Source organism: Lepus europaeus, chromosome 1, assembly GCF_033115175.1.
Source record: "Lepus europaeus isolate LE1 chromosome 1, mLepTim1.pri, whole genome shotgun sequence".
Classification (NCBI taxonomy): domain Eukaryota; kingdom Metazoa; phylum Chordata; class Mammalia; order Lagomorpha; family Leporidae; genus Lepus; species Lepus europaeus.
Genome location: NC_084827.1, coordinates 146,470,822 through 146,485,954, shown reverse-complemented (window position 1 = coordinate 146,485,954; position 15,133 = coordinate 146,470,822). Strand labels below are relative to the sequence as shown.

At 40.3% G+C, this 15,133-nt stretch overlaps 1 protein-coding gene across 1 annotated transcript in view; it reads right to left on the bottom strand.

The window, feature by feature from the left end:
* Positions 1-15,133, bottom strand: part of FAM117B (family with sequence similarity 117 member B) — a 105,978-nt gene that overhangs the window by 13,385 nt on the left and 77,460 nt on the right. Inside the window, exon 5 of the mRNA XM_062190054.1 lies at positions 1,185-1,328. Within this exon, the coding sequence (XP_062046038.1) occupies positions 1,185-1,328 (144 nt within the window). The remainder of the gene's footprint in view (positions 1-1,184; positions 1,329-15,133) is intronic.

Below are 15,133 nucleotides of genomic sequence, written 5' to 3'. Positions count from 1 at the left end.
ACCTAAGATGAGGGAAAGGTGAATCAAAGCAGTGCTAATGGAGGAATCAAAAGCTTGTGTGGCTCACTAAGCAGGGAAGCCAGTTCCCTGTACACCATGATTTGTTTACCTTTGTTTATCAGGTATGTTTACCCATAGCACAGATGTAGAGTGTGTGGGAGCTGTGTTTCCTCTAAGCTAACTCAACCTTTTATCTTAACTAAAGGGGTCTTATGCATCAATAAAATATCACTTTAAACTCCCTAATTCCTTCCTCACTGAAGAATGGAGGCTTAGATAAATATTCTCTGTAATATGGCTTTTAAATCTAAACTAGTTTTTCCTCATTGTTTTAATGGGAACCTTTCTCATGTGTATTCTAGTTAGGAGAAAGGCTAGGTAGAAGATCATTGGTAAATGCACTTCATGATTATACAGCCTGGCATGTCAATTAAAACCAAACAGTAACTGACAGTCAAACAAGGAACAAGCAGATTCACGCTTAGAAAATAACTGATGTCATCTAACTCTCCTTCTGTCAAAATCAGTAAGAAACTTTCTGTCAAATGCAGTCATAAATATATCATCTGTAGTGATTTTTAAAAACAAAGTTTCTGGCCGGCGCCGCGGCTCACTAGGCTCATCCTCCGCCTTGCGGCGCTGGCACACCGGGTTCTAGTCCCGGTTGGGGCGCCGGTTCTGTCCCGGCTGCCCCTCTTCCAGGCCAGCTCTCTGCTGTGGCCAGGGAGTGCAGTGGAGGATGGCCCAAGTGCTTGGGCCCTGCACCCCATGGGAGACCAGGAGAAGCACCTGGCTCCTGCCATCGGATCAGCGCGGTGCGCCGGCCGCAGCGCGCCAGCTGCGGCGGCCATTGGAGGGTGAACCAATGGCAAAAAGGAAGACCTTTCTCTCTGTCTCTCTTTCTCACTGTCCACTCTGCCTGTCAAAAAAAGAAAAAAAAAAAACACAAAGTTTCTGTTCAAAGATCTAAATATCTGTCAGATCAGTTGCTTCAATGAGATGCAAAGGAATGAAAACTTTCAAACACTTGCCAAGGTCAAGGTTTTTCAAAAGAGATAAATTTTCATTTTCTTTCAACAAGAAGGAAGAAATCTAAGTAAATATGGAAAACAGAATTGTGATTTTTTTTTTAAACTCAGAAGAGTTCATGTGTAAATCTGATTTTAAGACACAAAATTACTTACTATAAGTTGTTCTTCCTTTTCCCCAGTCTCTTTAATTATTATTTCTATCTCTTGATTCAATCCTTCCACACTATTCCGGAACCGGGAACCTGTTGATTTGGTGATGGGAATTACTGGAATAAGTGCACTCTTTGGAACAGGAGCCTTAAGACAATGAGATGGAAAAAAGGAGAAAAGACATTTAACATTATCTTACTTTTCTAGATTGAAGCATAATTCCAGTTGACTTAAGAAAACTCAAAGGGGCTAGCACTGTAGTGCAGCAGGTTGCAATGCTGGCATCCCATATGAGCGCTGGTTCAAATCTTGCTTGCTCTGCTTCCAATTCAACTCCCTGCTAATGTGCCTGGGAAAGCAGTGGAAGATGCCCAAGCACTTGGGTCCCTGTCATTCATGTGGAAGACCTGGATGCACTCTGGGCTTCTGGCTTTGATCTGGCCCCACCCTGGCCATTGTGGCCATTTGGGAAATGAACCTTCAGACACAAGATCTCTTTTTATCTATCTCTCCTTCTCTAAAACTCTGCCTTTCAAATAAATAAATCTTAAAAAAAAATAAAAAAACAGAATAAAGTTTACAGGCCTCACAAAAGTGTGAATAAGCAAGACTTTTTCCTTAGTGTGTATGAAATACAATTGAAAGCCAAAACTGAAGACAATCAAGGTAGAATTTTGGGAATTTATTCACACCAGTGATGGACTAGAAAAGGAACTGGGATAAAGGAAATACTAAAAGAATGTCAACCTCAAAGATTCTTTTATGGATGGTAGAGTTCAGATTTCAAAATATAACCTTCAACTCTCATAATGCAACAATTATCTATATACCAGGAAAGAAACCAAAAAGCAGCTTATCAAAAAAGAGATGAGGAATACTTTGGTTGTAAAACCAAAATCACTTCCAAAGTCCACATACTGCAGTGAGATTATAGAAATGAAAACAACTTCCCTGTGAAATTTATTTATAACCTTCCTTGAAATGGTTTTAATATGTGTTATTCAAGAAAGGAAATTATATGATTCATTTTGTTTCTTTTTCCCAAGGTGTTTCTGTAATTTTATTTATTTATTTATTTTTTGACAGGCAGAGTGGACAGTGAGAGAGAGAGACAGAGAGAAAGGTCTTCCTTTTGCCGTTGGTTCACCCTCCAATGGCCGCTGCGGCCGGCGCGCTGCGGCTGGCACACTGCACTGATCCGAAGGCAGGAGCCAGGTGCTTCTCCTGGTCTCCCATGGGGTGCAGGGCCCAAGCACTTGGGCCATCCTCCACTGCCTTCCCAGGCCATAGCAGAGGGCTGGCCTGGAAGAGGGGCAACCGGGACAGAATCTGGCGCCCTGACCTGGACTAGAACCTGGTGTGCTGGTGCCGCTAGGCGGAGGATTAGCCTGTTGAGCCATGGCGCCGGCCGTGTTTCTGTAATTTTTAAAAATTAAAAATGTTGGCCAGCGCCACGGCTCACTAGGCTACTCCTCCACCTGTGGGGCCAGCACCTGGGGTTCTAGTCCTGGTTGGGGCGCCGGTTCTGTCCCAGTTGCTCCTCTTCCTGTCCAGCCCTTGGCTGTGGCCCAGGAAGGCAGGAGGATGGCCCAAGTGCTTGGGCCCTGCACCCGCATGAGAGACCAGGTGGAAGCACCTGGCTCCTGGCTTCAGATCGGCGCAGCACGCCGGCCGTGGAGGCCATTTTGGGGGTGAACCAATGGGAGGAAGACCTTTCTCTCTGTCTCTCTCTCTGTCCACTCTGCCTGTCAAAAAAAAAATTAAAAAAATGTTTTTGTTGTCATTGTATCACTTTTGAAATGAAATAACTGATTATATAATTACAGGATATTACTTGGTTTCCTGCCAAGATACTAAAATAAAATACAAGACATGTATTATATAGTTATCTGCCAAAGTCAAGTTACAGTATGCCAGAAAATCATCATATACACTATCCTGCTGTCTGGTAGAAATGTGGCTAACCCAAATTTCATCTAGGGAGGTTTCCTTGAAAACCCTTTTTCAAGGGCAGGTAGGCAAGGAGATTAAGTGGGGAGGGCTTTGGTCATGAATCACTAGCTTCAGTCAATAAATAATCTTGTCATCTGATATACAACTTAGTGTTAAGTCTGTATTTCTCTATTTTACTTCCTGCTCATTTTTATAACTTAAGAAAAATAAGGGAAAAATTAGGTGTAATATAATAAGAATGCTTAGAAAACACAGAAAATGTGAGAAAAAAATACCTAGGGAAAGTCCTACTCTGAAACCCTGAGTGAGCACCTCTTCCCAGCTAATGTAGTGCTGAGCCTCCGAAATGTGGGGCAGGAGAGGTCCTTTATGGTTCTGAGGATGAACTGAGAGGATCCCTGGTACACTACTGGCCTGTAACGGATGGATGCTGGGTAAACAGTAGCTACAGTCCCTCCTCCCCCACATTCTTTTCTTAAAATACTATTTAGTATTTATTATTCTTTTTTTTAAAACAATTATTTTATTTATTTGAAAGAGTTACAGAGAGAGGTAGAGCCAGAGAGAGAGAGGTCTTCCATCCTGCTGGTTCACTCCCCAAATGACCACAATGGCCAGAGCTGAGCTGATCCGAAGCCAGGAGCCAGGAGCTTCTTCCAGGTCTCCCACGCGGGTGCAGGGACCTAAGTGCTTGGGCCATCTTCCATTGCTTTCCCAGACCACAGAAGAAAGCTAGATCAGAAGAGGAGAAGCCGGGACCAGAACTGGCGCCCATATGGGATGCCAGTGCTGTGGGCCCCTCTATTATTCTTTTCACATTTTTTATTCAAATCTCATTTACTTTCTTTTACAATATGGTAATCATTTTTTTTTAACTTGAAAGGCAAGTGAGAGTAAGATTTATTTATTTATTTGAAATAGTAAAGAGAGGGACACACATACACACACACACAAGCACACACATGGCGGGGGAGGAAGGACAGAGAGGGAAGTGGGAGGTGGGGGGAGGAAAGGAGAAAGGGAGGAGGAGGGAGAGAGGGAGAGAGAGGGAGAAAGAGAGAGGGAGAGAGGGAGAGAGGGAGAGAGAGAGGGAGAGAGGGAGAGAGGGAGGGAGAGGGAGGGAGGGAGAGAGAGGGAGGAGAGGGAGGAGAGGGAGAGAGGGAGAATGAGAATGAGAATGAGAATGAGAATGAGAATGAGAATGAGAATGAGAATGAATCGATCTTCTATCCACTGGTTCATTCCCCAGATGGCCACAATGGCCAGTGCTGGGCCAGGCTGAAGCCAGGAGCCTGAAGCTTTATCTGGGTCTCCCATGTGGGTGGCAGGGGCTCAAATACTTGGGCCATCTTCCACTAAGAAAATTTGTATTTAAAAAACTTTCAACTCCAATATCTTTGAGTCATTCTCTACAGTGTAGATCTCTGGAGCACTGATAAACCAGATCTAAAAATTCTTTCTCAAAAATTTATTCAAGATGCAGAGGCAGCAAAAGAGAGAGAAGACGAGAGAGGTAGAAAGAACTATTATCTGCTGGTTAAGGCCTCAAATGTCTGCAACAGCCAGAGCTGGACCAGGGCCAGAGAGACACAGGAGAGAGCCCTCACCAGATACTGACCCCATGGACTTCTAGTCTTCAGAATTGGGTAAAAACAGATTTTGTTACAGAATGCTGACGACACTGATATACACACCCTTAATTTTTTCATTTCAACCATTTTTTTAATAAGTTTAAGAGCCTACTTAAATATAACCCAGATATATGGCGATTCAAGGAAATTGAATATGTCCATAAAACTTCTATCCTGAGAAATCATTTTTAACTACCACTGTCTTCTTTATTGCAAAAGTAATATGCACTGAACAAAGAAAAATAAATGGAATTCAATCACCCAGTGGTAACAACTGTGAATCTAATAAGTATTCTTCTATCCAAGTCTTTTTCTTCTAAATATATACATTTTTGAAAAGATTTATTACTTATTATTTTAATTTATCTGAGTTAGAGAGAGAGAAGGAGAGAGAGAAATAGAGAGACAGAGAGAAGGATTGTTTCTATCTATTGGTTTACTCTCCAAATGGCCACAACAGCAGGCCAACACCAGGAACCTGGAGCTTCACTGGGGTCTCCCATGTGAGTGCAGGTGCCCAAGAATTTAGGCCATCTTCCACTGCTTTCCTAGGCACATTAGCAGGAAGCAGGACTGGAAGTGCAGTAGCCGGGACTCAAATGGGAACCCAAATGGGATGCTAGCATTGCAGGCAGCAGCTTAATCCACTACAATGCCAGCCCCAAACATACACATTTTTAACCAAAAACAGATTGTATCGAGTGCTCTGTATCTCATTACTTCATATCATATCGCTAGTATCTTTCTATGTTTTAAAACTTATTTGCCATGTCAGTTGTACAGCTGCTTAGCATTTCATTGCACGAGTACATGAATAAATAAATGCTCACTTATTGGACAGTTTCCAGTTTTTCACTATTCCTAAAAATGTCATTATGAGCATCCTCTTGGGTAAACATTTGTACATAACAGGTAAATATCTCTTTAGGATAAATTCCTGGGGAAGAGCGAATATTTGCAAAAAGAAAAGGAAAGATTTTCAGGACTTTGATTAATAATTTCAAACTAAATGGCAAAATATTCTACTGTTTACATCTCTACCTGCCCTAATACATACATACATACACACATACACACGCACACACACACGTAAAATTCTTAACCTTGGCTTAGTTTCATAGAATAACAATGACCTCATATCTTTAATTTCTGCAGTTGAACATAAAGAAGAAAAAAATTCACCTTCACTTATTTTTGTTTTAATGATCTATATATTTAATTGAAAGTCAGAGTTACAGACACTGAGGGAGAGACAAAAAAAGAGACATTTCATCTACTGGTTCATTCCCCAGATGAACACAATGGCCATGGCTGGACCAGGCTAAAGCCAGGAGCTTCTTTGGGCCATCCTCCACTGCTTTTACCAGTCCATTAGAAGGGAACTGTATTGGAAGTGGAGAAGCTGAGACTCGAACTGGAACCCTTATGGGATGCCAGCATTGCAGGCAGTGACTTTATCTGCTACTCTATAACACCAAACCCGATGGTAAATTTTTTAAACAATTACCAATCATTTGTCCACTTCATAACAGGCAGAAAGGGATTACTTGTTTTTTCCTTGACTTGAAATAGCTCTTTATAGGGCTTACATATGAACTCTATCTTGTACATTGAAAATATATTTTAATTCTCATTATCCAAATTATAAGTGACTTAAACATTATTCAGAGTATATTTAAAGACCATTTCTAGATCTTTTTGGGGGCAGGGGAGGTAAAGTATCTGTTCACCTTTTTCTTAGGTATACAGATATTTGCCTCATAAAATCCACGGTGAGGTATAGCTCAATAGCTATCAGTTAAAGATTAGAGAATAAGTACCAAAAACAATTATTTTAGATTTAGAATAGTTGATCTTCCATGATTCTTTCCTACAATAATTAGGAATTCAAGAAGCAAAATTGATTTGATATACTAAATTTTCCTCCATGAGCTATAAAATTTACAGAAATATACTGTATATGGTAATAATACAAAGCTCCCATAATATTCTAAAATTCAAAAACTGCCTATAAAAAATAAAGTAACGGGGTGGGTATTGTAGCACAGCAGGTTAAGCCACCACTTGGTACATCCCTATCGGAGTGTCTGGTTGAATTCTGGCTACCTGGTTTCCCATCCAGCTTCCTACTAATGCATCCTGGGAGGCAGCAGACAGTGACTCAAGTTTTTAGATTCCTGCCATCCACCTTGGAGACTTGGATCGAGTTCCAGGCTCCTGGCTTCAGCCTGGTTCAGCCTTGGGTGTTGTGAGCATTTGGGGAGTTCAATAACAGATCGATGAATTCTGTCTCTTCTCTTTCTGTCATCTTGCCTTTCAAGTAGATGAAAAATGACAAATTATATTTGACTTTTATTATTAAAGTACGAGTTAGGATAAAAAATACTTAGCTTTAAATTTGTTATCTTTTGATCTGAAAATCTATTTGGGGAAGACAAGTTGTTATCCATTGTTCATGTTAATGATATATAGTAATTAAAAATTGGAAAATAGCTGATTAAAATAGGAGATAAAGCACAGAATATTTATGACATACCACAGAACCATTATAAATCATGCCTTTTGACAAACTCAACAATGCAAACAAAATATTAAGTTAACATTGAATGCTAAACAACAAAAAGAATACAGGATTTTATACACAGATTGATGCACAAGTTTGTTTTATAAAATAGTAGGATTTACTGAATACTTGATATGTGCTCAGCTCTGTTCTAAGCACTTTATTTATTTATTTACTTTTTGACAAGCAGAGTGGATAGTGAGAGAGAGAGACAGAGAGAAAGGTCTTCCTTTTTGCCATTGGTTCACCCTCTCAACGGCCACTGTGGCCGGCGCATCTCACTGATCGGAAGCCAGGAGCCAGGTGCTTCTCCTGGTCTCCCATGCGGGTGCAGGGCCCAAGGACTTGGGCCATCCTCCACTGCCTTCCCGGGCCATAGCAGAGAGCTGGCCTGGAAGAGGGGCAACCGGGACAGAATCTGGTGCCCCAACCAGGACTAGAACCTGGTGTGCCGGCGCCGCAAGGCGGAAGATTAGCCTGTTAAGCCACGGTGCCGGCCAAAATAGTAGGATTTACTGAATACTTGATATGTGCTCATATCAAGTTCTAAGCACTTTATATACATTTTTTATTTACTCTCACAAAAGCTTGACTCTCTCAAAGACTATATACCATCTCAGTTTTCACTTAAAAAAAAAAAAAAAGAAAAGAAAAAGAAAAAGGCTCTGAGAAGCTAACTAACCCAGGGTCACAGAATCGGAGCTAACCGTAAGCCTTGGGGCCAGTGCGGTGGTGTAGCAGGCTAAGCCTCCACTTGGGGTGCCCGCAGGTGCTGGTTTGAGTCCTGGCTGCTCCACTTCTGATCCAGCTCCCTGCTAATGGCCTGGGAAAGCAGTGGAAGATGGCCCAAGTCTTTGGGCCCCTCACCTGTGTGGGAGATCCAGAGGAAGCTCCAGGCTCCTGGCTTCGGATCCGCCCAGCTCTGGCTCTTGTGGCTGTTTAGGGACTGAACCAGAGAATAGAAGACCTTTCTCTGTCTCTCCCTCCCTCTGTCTGTAACTTTACCTCTCAAATAACTAAATAAAATCAAATAACTAAATAAAAACTTAAGGCTCTACAACACTAAAAGTACAAATGCTCCCAAATATTGAAACTAGTTACCTTTACATAGAAAGATTATATGTGATTTTTCATTTTTAATTTCCCAATTTCTCCTGAGTACTTTCCTATCCTTTGATTATCAGAATTCTGAGTGAATCACTAACTTTAGATAATTCAGCATAATATTTATCTAAGATAGTCTGAATTCTTTTTTTTTTTGCCTTGATAACTGTCCAATTTCCCTTAAAGATGTTTTCAGCCCCATAAACTCAAATTATCAGGCAGAAAAAAATTTTCTTCATTGTGATAACTGTAAGTAGATTGCTTTGATTCAAGTCTCAAAGTTCTGTTCTTTTAAAACAGCTATCTTTGATGGCACCAAAAGTAATCTCCATAAAAGAAAAAAAAGATATACTGAAAGTCACCAAAATAAACATATGTTTTTAAGATCTATTTATTTATTTGAAAGGCAGAGTTACAGAGACAGAGGGGGAAGAGACAGAGACAGAGAGAGAGAGAGAGAGAGAGAGAATCATCCATCATACTGTCCATCTGCTGGTTCATTCTTCAAATAGCTGCAGTGGTCAGGGCTGGACCAGGAGCCCAGAGCTCCATCTGGGTCTCCCATGTGGGTGGCAGTGATCCAGCTACTTGGGTCATCTTCCACTGCCTTCTCAAGTACATCAGCAGGGAGCTGGAGTGCAGTGGAGCAGTGGGGACTCCACCCTGGTACAGGATGCCAGCATTGCAAGTGGCAGTTTAACCTGCTGGGCCACAATGCCAGTCCCTCAGAAGTTATTAGTACATGCACTACACAAATAATTTTTTTTTCACACTGAGTGATGCTACTCAGTTCTAAACTTAAGTTCTTTTATATAGTCACAAAGTAACAAATAGCTTGCAGTGGATGCCATTTGCAGCCTGCTTGCTGGTACGCAATTTCTAATGGTTAAGTTCCAGAAACAAGAAAAGAACAGTCTGTGAGGCAAAGATAATCCATCAAGGATTTTTGTGTGAGTGTGTGCAAATGTCACACTTTCTTGGATGTTAGAATCATGAGGATTTATTAGTAATCTTGTCTAGTACAGGAAACTTAAAATTTTTTTAGCTGTCATGTTGAGAAATGATACATGGAAGAACATGGCAGTGTAATAACTCCATACATCTGGTTTGCTGATACTGTCTAATGCTTTTCAAGGTGGTAAAAGAAGTCACAGCCTTCACATGTGATAAGAAATTTTTCTCCAGTATAATCCATAAAGCATCATGTATTTACAGATACTTTTATCTACTTAAAGCAAAGGACAAAAGAGGAATAAAAAAGAGGGGTGAAGGGAAGAAAGAGCAAGCAATTTATTAAGTCCAACACACCATTTTAGGTAAGTCAAAGATTGAACCATAAGTTATTTAACTAGCAATAGTGACATAAGCATAATTTATTTAACTAGCAATAGTAACGTAATTCGGGGAAACAATCCATCAGGCTGCCTGGGAAAGACTTTCTTCATTAAATATAATGTTACTATTCAAAAAATAGAAGGTAGCAATAATTTGATTTCACTTCTTAAATAAACTGCATTCCAAAATACCAAAGAATAACAAAAATGATTGCACTTAAACTTTTACCCTTCATTGTAATGGATCTTAAAGAATTTAATAGCAAGAATTAATTCTTCCCATATCTATACAGCTTTCTGGAATAAAATCTGTACTTCTAAATATAAATTAGCCTATGCAAATAAAAGTAGGTTATCAGATTAACCCTGATTAACTAAAAGATACAAAAATTCATAATTGTGATAAAGCAAAATTTGCCTCTTGGGGTGGGTGTAGTGGTACAGCACAGTAGACCACCACACATCATATGGGAGTGCCTGGCTCAAGTCTTGGCTACTCCACAATTCCAAATCAGCTTCCTGATGATGTCTGGAAGGCAGTGGATGATGCCAAGCTAGTTGGTTCCTGCCATCAACCTGGGAGATTTGGATGGAGTTTCTGCCTCCTGGCTTTGGCTCAGCCTAGTTCTGTTTGTTATGGGCATTTTGAGAGTGAACCAATGGATGGATGATCTCTCTCTCTGTCACTCTACCTTTAAGTAAATAACTAAATCATTTTTAAAATGAAATACATAAAAATTCTTAACTGTGTTAAGGTGGTATTTCCCTCTTAGGGCAGGCACCCTGGTATAGTGGGTTAGGCCACCACTAGGGATGCTGGCACCCCATATCAGAGTGCCAGTTGGAATCCCTGTCATTCTGCTTCTGAGAGTTTCCTGCTGATGCATCCTGGGAGACAGCAGATGACTCAAGGGCTTGGGACCCTGCCACCCATGTGGGAGACCTGGATGGAGTTCCGGGCTTTTGGCTTTGGCCTGGCCCAGCCTTGGCTGTTTTAAGCATTTGAGAACTGAATCAAAAGATGGAAGATCTCTCTCTGTGTCACTCTGCCTTTGATAAATAAATAAACACTAAAAAAACAAAACAAAACAAAAATCAAAACTTTCTGTCATACAATCTGTAGTTTGAAAATATCAAGAACAAATACTTCATGTTTTCCTAGTATTTGAACCTTTCTCTTCAAATCAAATGCTTTAGCAGATCTCAGCTAATTAAGATTTCTAATTAGATATGTCATCATTTAAAAATTTTAAATTTCTATATAAACTCTCCATATTTCTCTATATATTGCAGGTTAAAAATCAAATTCTGTATAAAACTGCTAATTAGCCAACTAAAAAAGAACAATAGAAGGTCTGGTCAAAACATTGTAACTTCCATGTCAGTTTCACAGTGTTTTAAGGTGCACCTTAAGACTGTAGTAGAACCCATACTGAGTCAGGAAAGACAGAGAAAATACCTACTTAAACAGCAGCTGAGCAGGAGAGAGAAATCTAGAGTTAAATGTTTGTAAAGGATAAACATCTCCCTTGATAAGTAAGTAGGATGGAGAAAGGTCTGTTCAGCAAAGCTCCATGAAAGAACAATGAATCAGAACCTGTACTATAACCAAAGGGAGGTAAAAATTTGTTTAGAATGATTAACGAGAAGAAAACACCTGTAAAAAAAAAAAAAAAAAACCAACAAAACTTTCCTGTTGCAGGAGCTTTTCAATCAGGACCTGATAACAATACTTCCTTGATCCCTCCTGTCTTGTCACTGTAGCTTTACTTCTGTTTTCCTGCAATCGTTGTACTCTCACTCAGTATCCACCTCCTCAGCTCTAGTTCTAAACTGCAGTTAAACTTTTTTTTTAAAGGGAATAGTCAACATACCTACTCTCATATTCTAGATGGCAAAATCATCATCAATCATTTCCTGGACTGGCATATAAAGATTCCAGTACAGAGCAGTGATTTTAATTGTTTTTATAGATTCATTTAACTGAAAGAGTGATACAGAGAGAGAGAGAGAGAGATAATTTTGGTCCACTGGTTCACTGGCCACAACACCAGGACTACACCAGGTGGAAGCCAGGAACCAGAATTCCATTCAGATCCCCCACATAGGTGGCAGCAGCCCAAGTACTTGAGCCATTTTCTGCTGCTTTCCTGGCACATTAGCAGGGAGTAGGATCAGAAGCAGAGTAGGGACCAGCTCTGTGGCACGGCAGGTAAAACTGCCAATTGTGGTGCTGCCATCTCATATGGGTTCTGGTTGAGTCCTGGCTGCTCCACTTCCCATCCAACTCCCTGTTAATGCACGTAGGAAAGCAGTGGAAGATGGCCCAAGTCCTTGGGTCCCTGCACCCATGTGGGAGATCCAGAAAAAACTCCTGGTTTCAGATTTTGTAGCCATTTGGGGAGCAAAGCAGCAGACAGAAGCCTTCTCTGATTCTCCCCTCCTCTAATTCTGCCTTTCAAACAAATAAATAAATCTTAAAAAAAAAGTGGAGCTGCTGGCACTCAAACTGGCACCTACATGGGATGCTGGCACTGCAGGCAGCACCACAACACTGGTCCCCTAATTTTAATCTTTTTTTACAGTGCAATCGATATGGGATAAGTAAGCAGGAAGTTAGTTTTGGCAAGCTGGAATTCTTGTACCCCTGCAGTATAATGCTCTCTCTCTCTCTTTTTAAAGCTTTTATTTAATGAATGCAAATTTCATAGGTACAACTTTAGGAACATAGTGGTTCTTTCCCCTACATCCCCCCCCCCCACCACCTCCTACTCCCTCTCCCATCCCATTTTTCATTAAGATTTATTTTTAATTTATACACAGAAAACCAACTCTATACTAAGGAAAGATTTTAACAGTTTGCACCCACCCACACACACACACAACGTATAAAGTTCTGTTTGAGGACACATTTTGTAGTTAATTCTCATAGTACAACTCATTAAGGACCGAGGTCCTACATGGGGAATAAGTGCACAGTGACTTCTGTTGTTAATTTAACAATTAACACTCTTATTTATGACATCAGTGATCACCCAAGGCTCTTACCATGAGCTGCCAAGGTTATGGAAGCCTTTTGTGACCACAAACTCCATCAGTATTTGGACAAGGTCATAAGCAAAGTGGAAGTTCTCTCCTACCTTTTCAGAGAAAAGTACATCCTTCTTTGATGGCCCCTTCTTTCCACTAGGTAATGCTATCTCTTTAACTGTCAATTTGATATGTCTGCTTTCCCAGGATGTACATGTTGTACCAGGGCTCATGCTAAGACCCCACATTGTTTGCATATCCAATTGGGGTACCACTCCCTTCCTTACAAAAAGAGGTGGAAGGCAGGACAGAGCTCTCGTCTCCATCATGGGCCCTGCTTAGACGTACCCCTCTAGTTTGCACTTTCCACTGACAGGTACTTCTGCTTTCAGTCTTTCCTCTATTGAATGCATGCAGACACAATGCTCTCGTGGGCTCTTCTGCCACAGAGCTCAGGCAAACCTTTCCCACTCTCCCACTAACCCACTCTTGGACAATCTTCTCAATTATAGGCATCCTTTTCAATTTTTCTTTTCTCTCTAACTTATCGGCACTTCTTTGGCCCACTCATGTTGGGTACTTCTTTGCATGGGATGACCTACACTCGCACAAGAATATACATTTATTCTCTCACTGCCAAATAAACTATCCCTATTTGCACCCAATACCAGTCCCCACTCAGTATTTCTATCTCTGCAGGAGGCAAGAACCTGGATTGAAAAATTAAAATATTCATTGCCCACATCACAACAGCTTTTCCTTCCTCACATAGAAATAGGAGTTTTCCTTTGCTCTCAATCTTTTCTAAGCTACTATAAAACTATGCTGTCTTCAGACCAATTGAAGAAATAAAATCCTATGGGAAGGCTTTCTTGCTTGAGGCTGTAATAACAGCCAGAAAATACTTGCAGGATCTTTCAATTCTCGCCTCCATATTCATTCACCTGGCTGTGAAGATGCTGGCATTTACCACTCTTCTGTTAACTGACATCTGACCTCAGCCCTCAATCAATTCTGAAATGTACTGGTTATATTTTCTTACAAGCCAATATCCTCATTAAGAGAATGACATTTTAAGCATTTGAGAGCTTTGTCATTTTTGGACATATGAAAGACTTTTTTCCTCTAGGTAACCTGGCACTGTTCAGTCTTCCTCATAGACAGTTCTCCTGAATTTACAGGGAAAGGATGATGGAAAAAAAAAGAATTTTGTTATACTGCAATAAATCCAATGTATACCCAAAGGAAAGATCTTTTGTTAACTAATGGCTGCAGATTACATCAATACCATAAGTGCAATACTGCCCCTCAATTGTTAAGTAATAAAGGAATTTTCCAGTAAAAATATTCTACTGTATATCATGAAATCCAAACAAATAAACTGTAATAACTTGTAAGAAGTATACCAAAAACAAAAATCAAAGAAACCTCAAAATATTCAAACTTCTTAACCAAGTAATAAAAAAATACCTAGAAAAGAACACAGAAAAAGCTTTAAGCACAAAAACATTGGACCCAACTAACTAATCTCAACTAGGAAATGCTCTACAGACCATGAGACAGTGAAATGTTCCTGAGTGCTGAAGACACGGGTAAGATGCCTGTGCCCCAGGTTCCTGATTCCATCTTCCTTCTGTGGCAGATCCTGGGAGTGAGCAGGGATGGCTCAAGTGATGGGATTCCTGCCACCCATGTGGGACACATGGGTTGAGTTCCCAGCTCCTGGGTTGCCTCCCACCTCTAAGACACAGGCATTTGGAAAGCAAACTATGGATAGGAGCTCTTGTTTGCTCTTTCTGCCTCTCAAATAAATTTTTAAAAAAATTTTAAGTGTTCCTGAAGTATTTGTAATAAACATTTTCCCCTATTACACACAAAAAGACAGAATATATAATTAACATATGGTATGCTTTCCACAAAGAATGTAAAGGAAAAAAAAACCCCAGAAGAATGAAGTATCAGAAATAGCTGACTTCAGAGATGATTTTTTTTCTATTTCTTCTTCAAGATGTATTTATTTATTTATTTATTTCAAAGGCAAAATAACAGAGAGAGAGAGACAGAGTTATCTTCTACCTTTTTCATAATACCACACAATTCACCCATTTAGAATGTCCAACTTTTTTCAATGGTTATTCAATGGTTGTGCAACCATCACTACAGTCTCTGAATTACACCAGAAGAACCCATAGCCCATTAGCAGTCATTCCCTATTTCTCCCCAACTTTCCAAGCCTGAGGAACTACCAATCTACTCTGTCTCTAAGGGTTTGCCTACTGTGAACATTTCCTAAAAAAGTGCAATCATGCAGTATGTGTCCCCTTGTGTTTGGTCTTT